Consider the following 21,110-nt stretch of genomic DNA (forward strand, 5'->3'; position numbering starts at 1 on the left):
ACAGACTGTATTCTAAATATACCACATTCCACCTTTAGTTACTAAACTCTGCTCTCATGGTAGATTCTCAAATGCCTATTATTTAACTGAAAGTATTGTTCTAGAAGACATGTGCAAAGTATATCAGAAAAAAAAACACTTGGCTTCTATATGATGAATAAGTTTAAAAAAAAGAATTACCTGCTGCTTTGCAACTATCTGTACTATAAAGCTATTATAGACTCATTAAAAAACAATGAATAATGTTTGACAAGCAGTTCCTAACACATTTGATCTTAAATTTATCTGGGTTAGCCAGAGTGAATTATACGATGTTTTATACAGAATCAGCATATCAAAAGCTATAAAAACAGGAAATATTTCGAACTGTAACTGCTTACATGTCTTTTTTTTATCATAAACATTTAAAACTTATTCCTTATCAGATGATGATTTGCAAAATAAATTTTTCCTTTTTATTCACTCTTTTGCAATACACAATGCATACACAGCTCCTCCCTATTTTTATTTTCACTTAATTGAAACAGTCGAATGTCTTGTGTATTTTTGAGAGTTAAAATAGACAGCTAGGACATTTCAGGCTGAGTTTCATCCCATTATGATCCCTTGAGAATAGGATTTTCCATTGGAAGGACTACTGTCGCCACCTGCTCTGCTCTGCAGGACAGAAAGAGGAGCTGCTAGAACAACAGAAACCTTAGCAGACTCCTACTATCCAGCAGCCACTCATGGCTGAGCCACATGCTCAGCTCTGTCTGCAGCTGGTTAAACCTTCTCCCTCCTGCAACAGGTGCTGCTGGCAGTACTCTAGAGGTGGAAAGTGAAGATCTCTGCAGCTGATATAGGATGCTTCAAAAGCAACTACCAGCTCAAATAGAGAGAGAACAAACCTACCTAAATCCGGGGATATGGGCATCCGCATCCTCTGGACTCAGCCAGCCGCCTGCACACGCTCACTGTCACTCACACATTAAGCATTCCCTTGTCCCCTACTCCTCCCTCCTCTCTGTGCTGCGTTGAGTACACTCCTCCCTCTTCTGACTCCTGCTGCCTTCCCACTGCTGTGGAGATAAAAGGGGGTGGGATTGAGGAGGACATCTTTCAAGCCCCTGTAACTGCCTCTACTCTGCTGTAGTTCAAATGGAGCTAGCCCCCACAGTCACTGCCCAGGCAGTTCTTCCACTTAACTAGGACTGGGCTGTTTTATTCCTGCAGGTAGCAAAACAGGCAGGTTTTGCTTGGATTCTGACAGATTTTTGGATTTGAGCCCTCAGCCACACCAGGACATGTAGCTGGTCTTAATGCACAACTGTTCAGCAATGGGTAGGGATGCACAATTTCCATCTCTAGATCCAGTGTAATTTCTCTACCATCTAATTCACATGTTATAGTAACCTCCACACCAAGCAGATCCTGGGCCAAAACAGTCCATCACAACAGAGATACTAAGACACAAAGACAGCACCTGGATCTTGCTAATGTTTGGCCCCAAGCTCTCCAATTCTCTCATTTAATGGTAAACAAGTGTCAAAATTCCTGCTGATCAGATAAATGTTCATGCATCTAAGACCAGTAACATGGAAAATACTTTGATGAAGTCTAACTTAGTCCCATTTACACAATCTTTACTTATTTCCATATTCTTTGAGATATCTACTGGTTTTTAAGAAGTTTAAAAGCTACTGCAAACTAATGCAGCAGCATCACAATTTCATTTAGCTGAATCCAGTTAGATGCACCAACACTCCCACACTCCCTCCATCTCGTGTACAAATTGAAAGCATTCTATCAAATGAAAGAAAGGAAGTCCAAGGAAATCCAAACTCCAGTATATTCTTACTCTACTACAAAAACACATATCTGGCACTTCAAGCTTGCTAGATCCTGTCAATTTTTTGGTGCCAAACCTGCAGACTGTTCTCTCAAAACAGTACTCCAAAGCAGCTAGAAAAATTATGGCTCTGACACAACTCAGTGCAAAAGCAATGTGGAAGTAGATATCTAACATGAATCTTGACAGATACATTACTTTTGTTAACCTTGTATTACTCATCAGTCTTAAATAAACAGAGTATTTTTAATTCCTGTTTTAATACAGATTGGAATGTAAGTATTTGGATAAAAATCCAAATATACCTCTAGCCTAATTTTAGATGTTAATACCCAGAGCTTTATTTCATTTATAGGAAAGGCTGAGGGAAATGTTAAGGACAAAACAGGAGTCTGCACTGAATGAAAGCAGAAAATTTTTACAACTTTTGCTATTTGCTTACTGAGAATTCTTGCATTTCAGATGAGCTTCCTTTGCTCTCTTTTTTTTATTTGGAGTATATGGAAAAACAAATCAATGTTTAACACAGTGATACAGATCACAAACAGAGGACTGGATGCAAGCAAACGATATTCAGTATTGCCAGCTGTGAAGACAAGCATCTAGAAAAAAGAATGAAAGCCATGTTTATAGGATGGAATACTGTATCCTGGGAAGCAGTGATTCTGAAAACAATTTTAGGATCAGATGAATCAAACTGGAGGCCAAAAAGGCTAACGTAATCTTTGCATATGCAAGGAAAAATTATAATGTAGTAGTAGGGTTAAAAAAATGACAGGATCTAGAAGGCTTCAGACCTTCTAATGGCATTATCCTGGTCACTACATCAATACTGTGTACTTATGGTGTTTACAATTCAGGAATAATGCAATTAAACTGGAAAAGGTAAAGAAGATGCTAGAGAATGATGAAAGGTTTGAAAACAACTTATAACAAAAGACTCAAAGACCTCAATAACTATTTAGCTTATACAAGAAAAAGTGATGCTTCAAGCTGGAAAACATCCCATCTAACATCAGCCATTTGGTCTGACCTAGTCACATAATAGGATAGGATGAACTACCTCCGAGAGGTCCTTGTTTCTTTCCCCTGACTGAACACAGAGTCCATATGACTATCTCAAACTAGACACCTTTTAGACTGTTTTTAGATAATGACATTAGGTAATGTTAGCCAAGATGAATACATCCTTGAACTTACTCTGTATTTAGCCGCAGAAAAAATGAACTTTGATAAATAGAAATCTGCAATATAGCACATAAAGGCATAGATGATCTAACATGCAGAAGCAAAACTAGACATTAATACTCAGAATAAATCACAGTTGTTAAGAGTAAGGGAAACAGTCCACTGGAATGAATTACCAAAGATCATGATGAAATCACTTATTTTTTTTAAATAGAAGTGTACTTTTTTTTAAGAATGTTGGACCTCTAATAGGAATTCAAGCAGATACATGTGATATTCTGTTATATGTCTGATCAATTATTGCAGTAGTCCACCTGGCTTTATTTATGAACAGTTTTTTTATCAAGACTTTACTATGCATTATTTCTATGCATCAGTTCAAGTTTTTCTATATTGAAAAAAGAGCAAGTAGTCCTTCAAAGGCCCATACTATGAACTGCAGAATCTTGCATTACAAAGAACTTGATGTTTGAGCATCAGAAATAACTAGTACATTTTTGATAGGGTAGGCATAAAGTTCTTTTTTATGCTTTATTCTAAAATGTTGTTTCAGCTTAGGAAAGTTACTTCATGTTGCCCTTTTTCCTCCAGCTTCTGTGGGCACTGAAGTGACCTTATATTCAGCTCAGCTCCCACCAGAGGCCATCAAGCTGCTCAGTATCAGAGGGATTGCCTTAATAGCCATCAGTCCTCAATTACAGCAGACCTGAGCACATAAAACATTGCTAATTATTGAGCTAGAAGACAAAGGATGAAGTTGAGAACTCAGACTTGGGGCCACTGATTCACACAGCTAGTTTCACAGAAACTTTGATGAAACTTTCAACAAAACTGCATTCAGATCTGAAATGACTGCAGCTTTTACTACTCTCTCCCACTCAATATGCAATCCACTGTTTTCTCTAGATCCCTGAGGATTTCCTGACTACTTTTCCATTTTCATCACACTACTCCAGAGACCTATATACTGTAGTTCCTTTGTTAGATACAAGGATGAGAGACTCCCATGGGATTTTGTCAACAGTGCTCCTCAGCCAGCTGGAAAGGTTACCAGTGATTGACATGGGACACTCCATGCCCACTTTTAACAACTCAGCATGCTGCCAGCACAGCACTCTTAACCCCTTACAAATGTCAGGAACAAACAATTGGGCTGGCTATTGGACCTACAATAGATCTGGCATTGCACAGAACTATGCCTCCAGGTCATCATTCTCTTTTCAAAAAAAGCAGTAAATAAGGTGTACTAGGTACACCCCTCAAATTCTTTGTTTCTTTGGATTTCTTTTGTTTTGAATTCACAAAACTGCAAGTTAAAAATGGTTCTGCTGCTCAGTAAACCAATACTGAAAGCAGCAGCAATACAATCAATGGACTCCAGTTTGTTTGTTTTGAAATCCTGCCTTTTCCCTTTACTGGCATCATCTGAAAGAAAAGACCAGAGAAGAGAGTTAAAAGAAACAAATCCCCAAGAAGGAAAGGAGTAAGGGGAAGGGTAGAGAAGAGTTTGAAGGGCAAGAGACAGCTATAAGGAATTGCAAAAATTCCAAAGGGCTTCAAAAAGGGAGTATTTTCTCCTCTTGCTTATATTTTTATTTATAAAACAGATTGTTATATGAATATTAAGGCCATTTGGTATTCAGTCATAGATATTGCAAACATTACATTGTAAATATTAGATAGCAAAGTTAAATGCTGATGATCAAATCTGCTGAACTTCTATAAATGTCATTAAAATTGAGATCTCCTTCATGCTTCCCAACTTTAAATTATCATGTTGCTTTTATTTCAATATCTAGTAATGCTTTGTTTTCATCCGACACAGCCAAGCTTCCAAGTTTTTGTCTAAACATATGCTTATATGCAACTAGCAAACAAGGAAATTCTGAACACTTTGATATTCAGTCATGCACAGATTAACACACTGGTCTGCCTCTTCTGGTATGCCAGCTGCAGCACACTGAACTACTTTGAATGAATAATATTAAGCATGTGTGAAGCTCTTCAGTAGGTGAATCCTCAAAATACACCGGACAACTTTATTTCTTGGGTCTTTATTAATGAATCACTTCCCATATAATACAATACTTCAAAAACATGCATCATCCATCAGATACTGCTTTGATCAGTTCCAGCCTATAGGTTGAATACTCAAGCTAATCTTGTTCCTCTGGTTGTAGAGCAAGTGACAAGATGCAGATGATTTCCTTGGAGGAAGGCCCTTTTTGAAAAGGGATTTTCTTTAAACCATGGTCTGCAGTGATAAACCTTTCAGGAGCATTTCTGTAAGACAGACCATTCTAAGTAACTTAAGAACACCACAGACTTCCACAAGAACTTAGTCTTCCATGTGCAGCTGTAGTTTGATATTTGATTCCACACAGATAACTGTTTCCTCAGCTGTTGTCTAAGATGCTCCACATGTTCCTTCTGATTACTTCTTAATGTGATTTATACTGGGGAGCAGATCTAACTGGTAGTATTGAATGAAACAGTACCAGAAATATAGAACATTACTTTGGTAGCATACTCTTCAAGGAACCATGCTAAAAAAAATTAAAAAAAAAAAAATCACACTTTGGAAGAGGGCAGAATTGACTAAGACTTGTACCAAAGAGGTGTGTTGATCTGAGCCTGACTAGTCTGCATTGCCATGTACCTCTGCTTCTGACCACTACCCCATAGAGGCTTATGAGCAAGCTTGTTTTCTGTTCTTTGAAGTCTGAAATGTTCCTGATCAACTTCCTGCTGCTGTCTAGCTACCCCACTCTGGAAAAGTATGTAACTAGCACCAGGATCATGTTATGTCTGTTGAGCAATACCCACACTCTCCTTCCTGAATTCCTGCATGTGCATCTTGATGGGTTGGGAATGCTTTAATATTACAATCTTTGATTCACTGGGTAGTTTCCTGATAGATAACTAAATGCATGTAAGAAAGCACAAAGTAGAAAACTAAATACAAGGAGTACCAAAAGTCTTTGTACCATCTGAGGTGACTACATAGCAAAGTTTGAGTAGTGTAAGGTTCTCACCCAGTAATTTATGCCTGACTGCTTGATGTGCAGATGGATATAGATTAAACTCAGATGTCTTGCTCCTCTTTTTCCAGAGATGTCCAGGATAAGAAATTGAAAAATGAGGACTAAGCAGATCATGCTCTAGTTCTTTGGATATATATTTTATGCTTCCTGTGATCAGCTAGGCAAAGTATAACCTTTTTATGGTACTGCTCGTTAGTGATACACTGGTAAAGCATACCAATGTTTAAAAGTTTTTAAACTGAAATTTGGAAATATTCCTATTATCAGAAAAAGGAAATGCTCCCTGGCATCTATTCAGAGGCTGTTATATTTTTACCAAACATTACTGCAAAAGTGCTATTTACATAATTATCACTTTTCTATTCCTAAACTTAATTATATATTTTACAAGACTTTCACAAAAAAGTGAGAAAACAACTAAGAAAATGTTAATGTAAACATGTCAAATTTAAAGAATTGTACAGTTATTGGAAAATAACCTGGCTTACTGCATTGGCTGTCCAAGCTCCAGCATACAATTTCTGAGAGCATGCTGCCATTATGACAAAAAAATCTCTGAAGAAATGGTTTGGTCTTGCAATGTTTAGTGACTCCATTCAAACCAAAGTGGGAGCTCACTGGCTTGTCAGTCACATGGAGAAACAGGAAGAGAACTTGGCAAGAATTGTCTGCCTGTTCCTGTTGTGCAGTTATCATCGCTAAGTTGCAGTCTTATTTTTTCCAGTCAAGTATGTTCATCTCTTCATTTGCAGCATGTCACTGATATTGCATATAGTATACAACAACTCAGCTTTTCCACAGAACACCTGCTAAATTACTAAAAAGTTCCTCTATATCTTGGTAACACACAAGTTCAGAGCACTTCAAATCAGACTTAAAAGGTAAATTCATTAAGAATGCTTACCAAAATTGCATTTTTCTGAAAACAAAAGTGAAAAGCCTTCCACAAACCTTCCATCTAAATTGCTGTTAATTTGAAAGACTTCAAAAAGTTTCAGACTAAAGAAAAATGCAAAATAGTTCCAGCTGCTGCACACAATCTCACTTGCTTTCCCAGTTCACCATTAGGTGACAGGTATTCCCTTTGAAAAGAGGAGAAACTATTTGGAAACAGTTTGATGTTTTTCAACAAGAATTGACTTCTCTGGAACTCCCTAAGTGAAAACTGAATGTTTACTCATGTTATTTACTTCTTCCCCCTCAAGATCAAGGGGATATTACTTGAGTAAAGATCTGTGCAAATTAAGGACCCAAAATAAAAGTATGCTTCCAAAGGAAAGCAGTAAGGCCAGAATTTGTCTCAAAAGTAACTACCCTCCACCTTTATCAATTTATTTTTCTAGCTGTGAGATAAACCCTGGCATCCATTCTTGTTGGTAATTGTATCTATAAAGCAGCATTTATCTTAGCATTCTGATGCTAATACACTGATCCTGCAGACCCTCAAGCATGTAGAGAGAAAAATGAAATCAGCTGCTAATACAGATGAGAATAACATGCACTGTTTTCAGGGCTGGTTTGCAAGGAAAAAAAGATGTACATACTCTCCTCACAGCTCCCTTCCATTTCATTTATACTTTGTCCTGAGCAAAACCTAAGGCCTTCAGAATTTCATTGTAATGTATGACCTGCAGCACCTTTAAGCTGTATGCCTTTTTTTTTAAATGTGACAGTGGAGTTGCTTTATCCCCCTCTTCCACATGGCACCTGAAACTTATTTGAGTACACAAGATGCAAGGAGATGGAGAAACAGGCACCTAATTATGCTATACTACAAAGCACCCTAAAACAACTGTATATAAGAGTCCTGTACATGATTTGTTAAACATAAAAGATGGTCTAGGTATTGTAGAAGTCTACATCGATGCAGCAACATCACTGATACAAAAATATTCCTAGAAAAACAATCCACGTAGCACATAGCCTTTTAATTTATGGCATTCCAAGTTGAAAGTCAGAGGTAGTTCAGACAAGTAATAAAAAGGTTACATGACAAAGTAACATATGAAGGAAAATACTGAGACACATTTAAGGTATTTATAGCATAAATCAATAAAAAAACTTTTAAAAATCTGTATAAGACTAGTTAACAATCTTTTAAAGTTTCTTCCAGTGTATGCCCACCATGTGTGGTGCTTCCCCGTGGTTTGTTATTTTACTTCAGTGGCAGGGGGACAAAACCAACAAAGCTCCATAACTATATAGCATAGCACAATGTAACCATGGAAGCATTTGTCCACTTGTCAGAGCCTCTCCAGAATGATTCAGTCATTCATTTCATTGAATCAGTACTGAAGCTTTTAAGATTTATTACTTGAGGGTGGAGAAAAACTAATAAAACAAATTCCTTGATGCTTCCCATTAAATACATCTTGTCACAGTATGCATATTAATATTTTGTACTTTACTGATGTGGTGTTGGCTATGTTACTATCTCTCCTTATGGAGGGATTGCTCAATGTATTTGCATTAACATGCCTGATACTCATTGAAAGAGAACTTAAAGATTTCTGACATATTTTGCTGTCCCATATGCAAGCTGAATCAAAGACAAAAGTTGTAGAAAGGTGGGGATAAAAGGAATCTTAAAATTCATTAAAGATGCTCCTGCTAAAAAGTATGTCTATTAGACCCCTTTCTTATTTAAGCCACAAACTGGACACTTGCAGTCATGCTGTAAATGCTTAAAGTTGAATGGAATTATTTTAGAAGTATTTTCATATTTGTTAAAGTATGATAAAGTTTATTAAATACAAATCAATGCCTAAAGTGACTGACAAAGATAAAGGAAAACAGCAAAACAGCATGTTTTATATGAATAACTAGTTCTTAAGCACTATACTGACAAGTATTCTGATTTCCAGCTGATTGTGAGTGCATGATACCTTTCTATAAAATTTTATCAACTTTACAATGAAAATATTTAAGAAAAGAAAACATAGCAAGATACATATAGTTACAGTACCATTACCATTACTAATAATAGGACTAGAGAATAATAACTCAGTGTATTACTTTACACTTGCATATAGTTATAGGTGAAAATTAAAGGCACCTTAAATGCACAGGTCAAGTGCTTATCAGTACGACAGGCTGTGAAGGTCATACCTGTTAATGCATTAAAAATTTTCAGGACTATGAATCAGATCCTGGCATGAGAAAGTCTCCCTGCTCCCACTCCCTTTTACCATTACTTCTCCCTTCTGCAAAAGCTGGTCAGCTTACTCCACGCTGTTCCAGCTGTGAGAAGCTTAAAACAAAGGAAGAAAGTAAAACAAAGGTATTCAAGACAACTCCCTCACTTGCCTATAGGCCTTTTTTCCTATAGACAGAACAGTAAAAGGGTGGAAGAGTCCATATAGTTGACTAGCACTGCCTGTACCAGGGCAATTTTCCACTCAGTGAAGTGAAATCAAAGGACTGTTTGTCAGTGAAAGCTTTTCTCAATTTTAGCTGTTAACATTGCTGAATACTTTCAAAACCAGAGAATGTAGATTATACCTTACAAATGGCCTTCTGGATCATTTTCATACGCAGAAACTATTAGCAGAAAAACAGCTCACTAAGTGTCCAGTGCAATGCTGTGACAGAGGGAAAAACAGAGCTAATCTTAGAGTGTATCAACAGTAGATTAGTGACCAGTAGTTTGGTGGGGAGGGGGGAGGAGGAAGGGAGTGGTAGGGGAAAGTAAGAGTAATTTTACCTTTTTATGTAGCACTAACAGTACCGATATTTGAAGCTGCATAAAGTTCTGGTGTCCACATTTTAGAAAGGATGCTGAAATCCACAGAGGATGCAAACAAGTCCCAAGAACTGACAACTAGAGAAAGCAGAGAGCAAAACTTAAAGCTCAAAATGTTTAATTCAAAAAAAAAAAAGAGGAAAGACTTGACTACAATACAAAAATTCCTTCAGAGGAAAAACAAGTGAGCACTAAAGGGATTCCTCTTGTCAAGGAAAGCATACCAAAACAACAGATATTCCTGACTTAGATTCATACAGCTAAAATTGGAAGGAATCTATGAAAACCTTAAAATACTTAAGTTATCCCACTACAGACACTTATTTGTCAATATAGGTATACAAGCAGGTATTAAGAGTCTCATACCAAAGTCTGTAAAAGAGTCAAAAACAATGTTTACTCTATTTTATATACCACCTTCAGTGTTACTGACTTCAGTGGAAGATTTTCTTATTCAGAGGATACCTGTACTAAGCTCAAAGTAAAACATAAATCAGATGCAAGTATGCAGTTCTTTATAGATTTTTGAAAAAATATCAGGCAACCAATGCACCATACTGGCTGTGTTACAGAAGATACACAGCACATTCCTATTATTAATTTTATTTAAAATTAATAAATATGTATTCAAGTAACCAGTTCATGTTGATTAACCAAAGGGAAGCAGCAAAAGCATGCAATATGAAATTGGGAAATGGCATTTTTAACCACAGGTTACTATCATTCATTCTGATTAAAATCATATCAATGCTAATTTAAATGACTGAGTTCATTGTTTGTTTGGGGTTTTAAACCAATTTAAGAGTGAAATTGAATCCTGCTGACTAAAAAGGGTTTCTGCTAATTCTGAAACTCAAGGCCCAGATTATAATAGTTATACACAAGTAAATGTATACATGCAAATGTTTCCATTGAAGAACAGACTACTCTGCAAGTCTCTGCTGATTTAGCATTTCCTTCTGCATACCTCTAATTCTTAGCTCATCTTATTCTATCTTACACATCTTGCAGTCAGACACTGCCTTACTCTTCAACTAGATTCTACTGGAGCTGCTGGCTTATGTTGACACAGTTGTTTCCTATGAAACTTTAATACCATTCCCAACTACCAAGCAGGGAAGCAGATGAAGATGGACAAAGGCTGTAGATTTCTTTCTGCATGAGCCTTTTAATGATACACAGCTTACTCCATTTAAATGATTAAAATATACATTTAGATACTTAGCTTTAATCTTCTCAATGTAAGTCTAGCCCTAGGTCCTGAAACAGAATGACTTAAAAACTTACAAAAATTAGTGGAGGGACATGACATGTATGTATTTGCTGGAAAGAAAGAATAAATGTTTCTTTATTAAAGATGATTACAAAATGTCAGCTCCCCATCATCTTGTTTATAGTTCCTTGGTATAATTTCCTAAAGATCTTTTTAATATTTCTATGTGCATACTTTAATTCCTAACTCTGATCAAGCCACACTAGATATAACATGACCAAAGGGAATGTGATAGAGATCCCTGCAGTCACTCTTGGAATGCCATGGAGTGATTAACACTGACCCTGTTGCTTATTGAGAATGCACTATTAGGATATGCAAAGTAACTTACATGGCAATGGAGAAAGGCTGTATTCCTATTAGCATTCATGGGAGCTATGCAGCTACAGTCTTGTTCATCAAGTTTGGAATATACCCTTTTGTTATTGATGGGAAAATGTCACTAGTTACAAATGGTTACACACAGGGGTGTAGCAGGGTCAAAGCAAACTCCAAAACTTTCCCCCTGCCCCCCCAAAGAGAGTGCTGCTTCAGCAGTTCTTTTTTGACCTGATGGTACACCTCTTTAGATAAAAGAAATAGCAAAATTCCCCACCCTGACCTCTTCTGTAGCCCCACTACCCAAAGATTAAAGAAAAATGCAAAGCCTCCCAAAGGATATGCCATTAGTGGTGTATGCTGGGACAATCGGACACTGATGTAGGCATCACTAAGTATGAAGTCTGCCTTCAAACTCCTCTCAAGGTCCACCCACAACTCTGATCGGTCTCATAAAACAGTCTTTCAACAGCATGAATAGGGTCTGAGTCATCAGTTTCCCAGCTACAGACAACTACAGTTGCTTCATTTCTACTACTGAAAGCTTCCTTTAAAAAACAAAACTAGTTGGTACTGCAGATATTCTCTGCCAGATGTCTATGACACTTCTTAAAAGATGGAATTCTCATTTGCTAAGTTAATTTTTTATCAACTTGAGATCAAGATTAAATTTAGAATTTATGGGAAATTCAATCTTGTCACCTTCAATATGGCATATTACTTCTGCTGGAAATAGAGTTGGAGGACAATTCAATTTCCTTACAATCTGCCATCCCCTGAACTGCATAAAACCATACTGGGACTACTGCAAGCATGTGCACAGGTAATCTTTCTTTGTTGACAGAAGCTGTTTACATAGGGCCTTCAATGCAATTAGCACAAGCTGTGTGAAACAGAAAGCTTATTTCTGAGCAGGCACCAACTGGGAAGATGCTACAAAATACTCAAGAGTGGAAATAGCCCTGGTTAGGCTCCTAAACTAGAGATACTCTCCCTACATGTAGGAAGCTGTTTCAAGGCAATTCTAATTATACTGCACAGCCAGAGCTACATTATGAGAAATGATGCATAAGAAAGCACATAAATGAGCTTCTACTTACTTACCGAACTCCTTGCCAGAAATGCAGTTTCCTGTTTACACTTTCAGCAGCCTGTTTGTTCTATGCATCTTTAGAAAACATAGGAATCAGTCCGGCCCAATCTGGCCAGCTTTTATTCTATGCTTACCAAATACTTCTGTATCTGAGAGTATTTATATTCTTTCATGTAATCTTTTTCTTACTTACAACAAAGAACATCTATGCTCTTGACAGGACATCACTACTGAACAGTTTTACTTTTCTCACTGATGCTGTTTCCCTACAGAGTATCCAGACAGCCTAGAAATACTTAATAAGGACTTTTGCCTCATCCGTCATCTGCAATAAAGAAATATTTTAAGGACAAATATATTGAAAGTTATTTTTACTTTTAACTAGAACACATTAACACATTGCACACCCTGATGACCTATTTTACAATGTCTGGGAAATACTTCAGTCTTCCTCAACTTCTGAGTCTGATGTGTATGACACTCCATAGATGCATACAGTCACTAGCTCTTGTGATACAAGACTCAAGATACCTATCTTCAAAACTAAAGTCGCAAAAGAATTCTGCCTTTCTTAAATTCCAAGCACAAGGGCAATTCTAGCCCATGCTAGAATTGCAAGGGCAATTTCCAGCCCTTTCAGTTGCACAAGAAAGTCTGAAAACATCATATAACAAAGCTCAAAAACAAAAGGCAAAAAGTTATTCAAAATCACTTTTTAAATTAAATTTAATCAGTTTATGACTAGACTCACAGCCATATTTCTCTTCAGCAGTTATGCAGTCAATTGCTTCAACACATTCAGACTAACCTCAGAGCTGTCAGCCTTTGTAAGCAATACCATATTTGCTCCTGTGGTAAACAAAAGCTTACTTCATACCTTGCTTAAAGAAATTTCCACCAGATTAAACTTCCTTGTTACTTTTCTGCCCCCTTGAGATAAGTTTATTACCCCAGCAACTGCCACAGGTGCTGACAGCTCTTATTGTTAAGACTGAAAATGAATACATTGGTTTGGGATGGAAGAAGGGCAAAATACCTAGAAGCTGCGAGGCATAATTTGCAGTTCCTTTCTTGTAGAAAAAAAAGAATCAGCATGGTTTGAACTTCTCATCTTTATCTCTGCACTACTACTCCCCAGGAGAAAAGAAAGGCTGAAGGGACAGAGAGAAGGTATAGGGGAACAGCTGTATAAGTAGAAATGCAATAGGAATCAAGCAGGACTAAAAGGTATATAAAGTTTGGAGGTGCCAAAAGCTACAGGCAGAAAGGGCTCTTAAAAGAGGTATTTTATTCACCCAAATACATGGCATTTCCATATCTGAACAGCCTTCATTTCTCCAAAAACAGAATCAGTCAGAAGTATATATTTTAAAAGATTAACTTACATGTATATCACCACGTACCTCACAGTTCTCACTGCCCCTCTCCCCAGCTATCTTCCCCCCAGTGGAGATTCTGCCCTTCAGCCTACCTCTTGCCAGACATGCTGCTGCTAGCAAAGCCACAAGGCACAAAGTTTCTTTGTGCTATTTACTAGCACCATGTTGGACAGGGCTAGTGGATGAGAGTAGACTGCAGGCCTCCACATGGTCTCTCCAGCAGGTAGCAGTCAGGAACACACTTACCAGAAAAAGCATTTTGGCTTCAACCCCTATTGTCTTTTCATTGCCTGTGGCTTAAACTTGTTCTCCAGACCAGAAGCTCCTAGTCTGGCAGATGCCACCTGTGCAATGTCCATCCAGAGGGAACTGCAAGCAGTTGCTAGCCAACTGACTACCAGAGCATGCTACTAAGGCAGACTCTTGAAAAGACCTGCACTTGAACAAGAGTCTGGAAGTACAAAATGAGGGCACTTTTTTCATCACTTTCCTAAATCCTTCTCCCCTTTACAGTCAGAAAGATTACATGGGTGGAGGGAGCACTGCACTATTAAGCAGCACTTGCACTAAGCACAACATCTTAGCCTCTAGCACCAAGCAGCTCAAGCAAGAGCTCCCACAGCCAGGCTGTAAAAGCTAAGGAAAAGCCATAGCACTCCAGCACACTTATGCCTACCATCCTTCAGGAACTAAGATACAATATAGTGGGGCAACACTCACAGCAGCATGTTAACCACATAAGCAGCCACCAAAAAATCCACTTGCCACCCAGGCAGGTCCTCGGGCTCGGCCTAGCAGCCACTCACACCATAACAACAGCTATAACAAAATCGGGCCCTAGAAAAGCCCCTCAGCAAGGCAAGGCCGGGACCCGCGGTCGCCCTCACGCAGACGCCACCACAGGCGGGCTACGGCAGGGTCAGAGGAGCTCCGCATCGCCCCCAACTGCCGCCACACGCGCGCGCGCCCAACAGCTACACAGGCTAACAGCAGCCGCTGTCCGAGTGCGAGCAGCCCGCGGCCCCCTGCCTTTATAGCACCCGCGCGAGGCGGGCGGAGCGCGCGAGCCCTTTAAGAGCAGCCGCGGGGCAGGCGCACAGACAGCTGGAGGGTCGAGGCGCGCTGCGGACGTGGCGGCGGGGCGCCGGGCCAGCGGCCGCCATTGCTATGCGGAGCGCCCGCCACGGCGGCAGCGGCAGGTACAGCCCCGTGTGGGGGGGGGAGGTGCCTCCCTCCCTGTCTGCCTGCCTCGGCCCTTCTGCTCGTCCCCGTTTCCCGGGGGCGGCTCTTTTCCGCTGTCCGCTGCTGTGGCCCTTCCGGGGGAGGCAGGAAGGGGCGGGTGGCGGCGCCGGCGCTCGCCGCCCTGCGCCGGGGAGCGGCTCGGCGCAGGGCGCGCGGGCCGGGCTGGGGCCGGCGGAGAGGCCGGTGCTGCGAGCCGCGCTGAGCGCGCCACGTCTGCGGTGTTGCCCGCAGAGCCCCGCGGGAGGATGTCCGGGAGGAGCCCCAGCTGCGGCCTGCCGCCGCCGGCCATGGCGCAGTCCCCGGGGGGTGGCCACCTGCACCCTTTCGGCAGTGGCGCCGACGGCGAGGGCCCCGAGGAGGAGGTGGAAGTGTACGAGCTGCGGCCCCGGGGCAGGGAGAAGGTCCGCAGAAGCACGTCTAGAGACCGGCTGGATGATATTGTTCTGCTAACGAAGGATATACAAGAAGGGGACACTTTAAATGCGATTGCACTTCAGTATTGTTGCTCAGTAAGTCTGAGTGATTTTTTTTTTCTTTCAGAGCGAATAATTGGTCTGATATTATCTGTCTTGTTGTTTTAGGATTGGGCACACCTGAACACCAGTCTAGGCTGCATGTGCAAACTTGGCTCCCCTCTCGTTCAGCTGGATTCACTTAGCTTTCAACTTGTGCATGTAAACTGCTAACTAAAACGTTGTGTTATTCAGAATTTAAAAAACTAATGCTTGACATGTCTGAACGTTTAAAATAATAGAATAAAGTGCAGTGTATCCAAAGGTTCTAGGTTTAGTGTGCAGTTTTGAGGTGAAACTAATGTAAATGTAAGAAATATATATTTTTGTATGTGACATTGATGCATCACTTAATGTGTAGTATGCTGCTATACAATAAAAGTTCTCATGGTATGTAGTCACAGATGGGCACGTTTACTAGTATAGTGTTGACTATCACAGTTTGTAATGAAGAAGGTATTGCTGAACTACCTTAGAAGCTTTTGTGTGGAATCCTAACTCCATTTAGGAGAACAATTCACTGTAGATTTCTTTTAAATTCTGCTGAATTGCTCAAAATACTTATTAGCATGTGTATGCCATACTCCTGGGAACTATTTGCCCAGAAGTGTTCTCTTCTGGTGTAGTTCAGATGTTTATATTTCTTTACTTCTAGTTAAGAGTTCTTAAGTTAGTCTTGTGAATCTGCTTTCTTCCTAACTTTGGCTGGTATTAAGGCAGAGGCTTCTGTCTTGATTATTGTTAGCATTTGTATGTATTCTACTAAGCAGAGGAGATCAGCTGTGTGTGTAGTGTGTTGTTTGCTAATAATGTAGCTTTCAAGAGGTCAAACTCAGTCAAATTCAAAATCCATGTTTTCTAAAGTCTTGTTATGATCTAATTCTCAGGTAGGAACAACCCTAGGGGCCTACTGTCATGAACTTGGGTACCAAAGTCTTGACATCATTTTGCTTAATAATCATGACATGTTTGAGCTTAATTAAGCAATTCTTTGCCTCAGCACCCACCCCAGTTGAGTATTTTGAGCAAACTTACTATATTAGATCTCAAACAAGAAATTGAGGGGTGAACTACTTTGCTCTTCCTTGGAGATTTATGGGGGATGTGAAAGAGGTCCAGGTGTTTGGGCAGAAAGCATAACTCATGTGGTGATAGAATCTACTAATCATTGGGTTAAATGCTGCTGTTTGTAATCTTTTATGCTGATCTGACTTTTCTAGTTTAAAACACTTAAATATGCTGTCATGGGGACTGAAACACTTTATGTTACAAGATTAGTGCAGTGTATGCTAGTGTTGGTCATCCTAACTTGCTGCTTCTGGCCAAATCAGTTCTAAGTGGAGCGGCTACAGCAACAAGGGTCTCCAGACCTTACTCCTAACTGTCTTGTATTCTGTCTGTTCATATTTTCTCCTGAAGTAGATGCCATTTAAATGGAGGAATGATTTGAACTCTGCTATCATGTTTTTTTGGATACTATAACCTGGAGGCTTTTGCTTGAAAACAGGCATAATACCTTTGTTTTTACCAGATGTTGCAAGAAAGTACTGGTTTTCTTTGAGTACTTAATTATGGTGAGGTTTGTGGCTGTGCATCCCATGGGGCTAGGGGGGGTAGTGTCTTGTAATGAAGTGGCTAATTCTCTAAGGACAATTAAATCCTTGTAGAATATTTCATGTGAGACTTTTGAATCTGAACCTTTTAAGAGCAAAATGAGATTCATATTGAGCAAGAATGAGGGAGAAGGTGAGAGCTGACTTGAAAATGATGACTTAAAAAAAATTTAAATTATGTCTGGGTTCTACCTTGCTGCCCCAAAATCTGCCACAAAAAGCTGGAAAAATCCAAAGCAAAAGTGTGGCTGGATGAATTAGAAGCTCATAATTTTTATTATTCCTTACTCATAAGTTTTAAATTTAAATCAGAAACTCAGTAATCTATTCCATTTGCAAAACACTGGAGTAAAGTTGATTTCAGAAATAGTTGCCACTAATAGATGAATATACATTAAGTGACTATTAATACATTAAATGATTTTCAGAATCTTCATCTGAAATGAGAGGGTTTGTTATCTTGTAATTATGTTCTTGCTTTAACATTGTTCAAATTGGATCTTTGACTGGATTTTTGACCTCTTCTCACTTCATACTGTTTGAATAGTATCAGTTCAAAAAACAAAAAAACAGGCCCTTTAGGGAAAAAAATCTATTTCTCAAGGGTTTAGAGCTTGTAACATTTTCATTTCAGTTCCATATGACTTGACTTTTTTTTGTTTTCAGGTTGCAGATATCAAGAGGATTAACAATCTTATCAATGATCAAGATTTTTTTGCCCTGAGGTCTATCAAAATTCCAGTAAAGAAGTTCAGTGTATTGACTGAAACACATGTCTCTCCAAAAGGAAGACCAGTTCTACGGCCTGCTCACTGTTCTCCGGAAATACAGGAAACATTGCCTTCTGATAAATTCTCTGCTAATGAGACTGCTGGCAACTTCTTAAAAGTAGTAGATCGTGATATAGAACAAATAGTGAAATGTAATGATACAAAGAGAGAGAACCTTAATGAAGTTGTTTCTGCCTTAGCAGCCCAACAGATCTGTTTTGAAACTGATAGTAAAACTAAAAAATGCAAAGATCCTTATTATGGAGCAGATTGGGGTATAGGATGGTGGACAGCTGTAGTGATTATGTTGGTTATTGGCATAGTAACTCCAGTTTTTTATCTTCTGTATTATGAAGTTTTAGTGAAAGCAGATGTCAGTCACCATTCTACAATGGAATCTTCCCATTCAGGTGTCACAGCACCATCACATCAGAAACAAATAGGAAATGGAATAAATCCAGCAAATATTATAAATGTTAATCAAGGATATAAATGATAAGGAGAGCTTCAGCATTATGACTGAAAGCCTGAGACAACTGTTATTCATAGACACATAACATAGCATTAGATGAAGAGGAAACCACAGAATGCAAAGTGCATCTGGAATGCAGAAGTATTTTACTGATGTATGATTTGTCTTTATGGGCAGTGTTTCATTATATGGATGTTTGTGTGGCTCATGTAATCTCTGAATATGCCTGAAGTTAGGGGATTTTAATGCAAGATTGGAATACAAATTAAGATATAAAATGGTCTCTGAAGCTTTGCACTTTTTTTATTTTGATAAGCTTAGGTTTTCTAATTAATGACAATGTGAGAAAGTGTATTTTGAACTAACATAAAAGGACTCTTACTGTACCTTTTACAACCCTAAAATGGGTATTTGGGGATGTCTAACTTTTAAATGTTCGAGTATTTATATGGTGCATAGTACACCTAATATCTTAAGATCAAGTTTACAGTTATCTGTTAAAACTGCATTCTCATTTTATCTTACCTTAAGAAATAGGATGAAACAATCATTCCATAATTAACTGCCACTATAAAGTCCCCTTTCTGTTAAAAGTGATTATTTTATAGAGGAGCTAATACTTAAGCTGGTGTCTTTCAGTTTTGTGCCTGTGGTCAGCCCATTCTTTAATACTTTTCAGTACAGGTGATAAGCTAATTTGATAACTCTGTATATGATATTGTGCTTCAACCCAGTCCAGTTGAGACAGTCTTATAGAAAGCTCACAACCTTCTCCATGGTATCCATCTACCGAAAACTGACTTGACTGGACTCCTCTTCTGGTCAGCTGTATGTAGAATGAAATAAGTGAAGATGCATGGCACCTCATTCTGTTTCATTAGTCTTTTTTATGCTAATGGAATTTTCTTCCTCTCCAGCTAATCTCAGTTCAGGAACAACTAATTTTTCAGACAGCAGTCAACTGGGGTTCTGATTATGCTAATTGTCATGCACCCCTGGACACCACTTTTTCCTGAAGCCTACCCCAAAACTCCAAATGAGATTTAATGGCTGCTAGCCAGAAACTTAAATTGCAGCAGAATACAGCAGCTGCAGCTTCAAACTGTTCTGTAGTTAGTGTCTGTCAACCACTTTCCCTTCCTGGAACTGCTACTGTATTAAAAAAATTGGATTTTTCCTATAGAAAGAAGTAACAACTGAGAAGCTGCCTATAATCTTTTTTTATATTTGCCTTGTGGAATAAAATTTCCATTGTCCTGTTCAAAGTACTGTTCATTATCAAAGCCCAAGTTAACTGACTTAAGACTTAAAGGGAAAAGGAAGAATATCACTCTTATAAATTTAATTCTACTATAAGCTCTCCTTCAAGTGTCTTGACCAAGTATACAATATAAAAATACCTGAAAGTGAATTTCTTAACTACTGGAGGTATTTGAAAGTGCTTTATCAACTTAAATTTTGAAAGTAAAGACTCTTGCCCCTCCTGCCCCCCCCCCCCCGGGGGGGGGCAAATATTCTTCACTGGCATGCTGAGTAAGTTTATGAACATGAATCTGGTAACTTTTGATGTATTTTATTGAAACTGAAGTAGATCTAAAGCTTGAAGGGAAATTATGTACAGTTGGACCTGTGAACTATTTGTTGCTGTTGAACCCCTTGATCAAAGTTGTATTCCTAGAGATAGCATAACTGCTCATAGTTTCTACACTAGAATAGAGATTCTGGATGGGCATGAACTTTGTTTCATACCACTTAAAAAAAAAAATACTCTTTCCGTGAAAAGAATATTCTAATAATACAACATTCATGTTTGAAGTACCAGTTCTTCTCAAGGCTGTATGAGAAAACATTGCAAAATTTATGTTGGCTATTGTGATACAGCTTCTATGTTTAAAACTTTAAAAGAAATGAACTTTAGAAACTTGTGACTTGCTGTAGCCCAAACAACAGACCTTCGGCACATTAAGACAAATGTTTTCTATGTAGGGCTAGAACTGCGGACCTCATGTGTAACTTTTTGTGCTGCAAACTTATTTGCTGTTTTTTCTTTTCTTTCAGCCTGTTTCTGAAATCTCAAAGTTTTTAATACTTTATCTTTCCTTTCCTTCCCTATAAAATTGTTGAACAACAGAAAATTAGGCTTATGCTGCATATTCAAGCTAGCATACTTACTGCACATAGCTGAGTGGGCAAGTATTGCATTGCCACCAATTTGGAAATGAACTTAACTTCAGGTGAGGTTTGATTCCATCAGCCCTCTATCCTGTTAATGTGCAAGTAAAGAGATCCTTTGTTAACGGCTGCTTTTTGTCCTGTGGTGTTACAACTGAGGGGTTCTTTAATGTGTCTCAGGCTTTGGGTTTTTGGTGTACTAAGAGAAGGCCTGTGGTTTTTTGTTAGTGAGTTGTTAAAAGCGTGATAGACCTTTATGGCAAACAGCCAGTAGAAAAAGAAGGAGAGCTGTTTTGTTTAATGTTATACTCTGATCAAGAGCCTAGCATGTTTTATGTAGTGTATTTTACATAGGCTATTTTTGAAAGCAGGAAGTTAATTTTATCAGAAAATACAGCAACTCTCTTTCCAAGATTATAGGATTTCTGGTAATAGTAACTCAAGCATCAGCTGGATTTGCT

The 21,110-nt window shown here is 38.7% G+C and overlaps 2 protein-coding genes across 7 annotated transcripts in view; one reads left to right on the forward strand and one right to left on the reverse strand.

Annotated features, from left to right (window-relative positions):
* Positions 1–4,831: 4,831 nt before the first annotated feature.
* The window catches only part of POLR3G (RNA polymerase III subunit G), a 35,196-nt gene continuing 18,917 nt past the window's right edge, over positions 4,832–21,110 (reverse strand). For 5 of the 6 annotated variants that reach the window (XR_010886994.1, XR_010886989.1, XR_010886992.1 and 2 more), the window contains 3 exons: positions 9,767–9,883; positions 9,565–9,644; positions 4,832–5,302 (listed from right to left, as the gene is read on the reverse strand). The gene's annotated coding sequence lies outside the window, so the exon portion shown is untranslated. Of the gene's footprint in view, positions 5,566–9,564; positions 9,645–9,766; positions 9,884–21,110 lie in introns of all 6 variants that reach the window. The other variant, XR_010886993.1, reaches the window with a different exon arrangement.
* Positions 14,933–19,745, forward strand: LYSMD3 (LysM domain containing 3). Its single transcript, XM_067316291.1, has 3 exons — positions 14,933–15,067; positions 15,342–15,619; positions 17,902–19,745. The coding sequence occupies exons 2-3, from the start codon at positions 15,356–15,358 to the stop codon at positions 18,499–18,501; spliced, it is 864 nt and encodes a 287-aa protein (XP_067172392.1). The 5' UTR covers positions 14,933–15,067; positions 15,342–15,355; the 3' UTR covers positions 18,502–19,745.

The sequence above is a fragment of the Apteryx mantelli genome, chromosome Z (assembly GCF_036417845.1).
Source record: "Apteryx mantelli isolate bAptMan1 chromosome Z, bAptMan1.hap1, whole genome shotgun sequence".
NCBI classification, from domain to species: Eukaryota; Metazoa; Chordata; class Aves; order Apterygiformes; family Apterygidae; genus Apteryx; species Apteryx mantelli.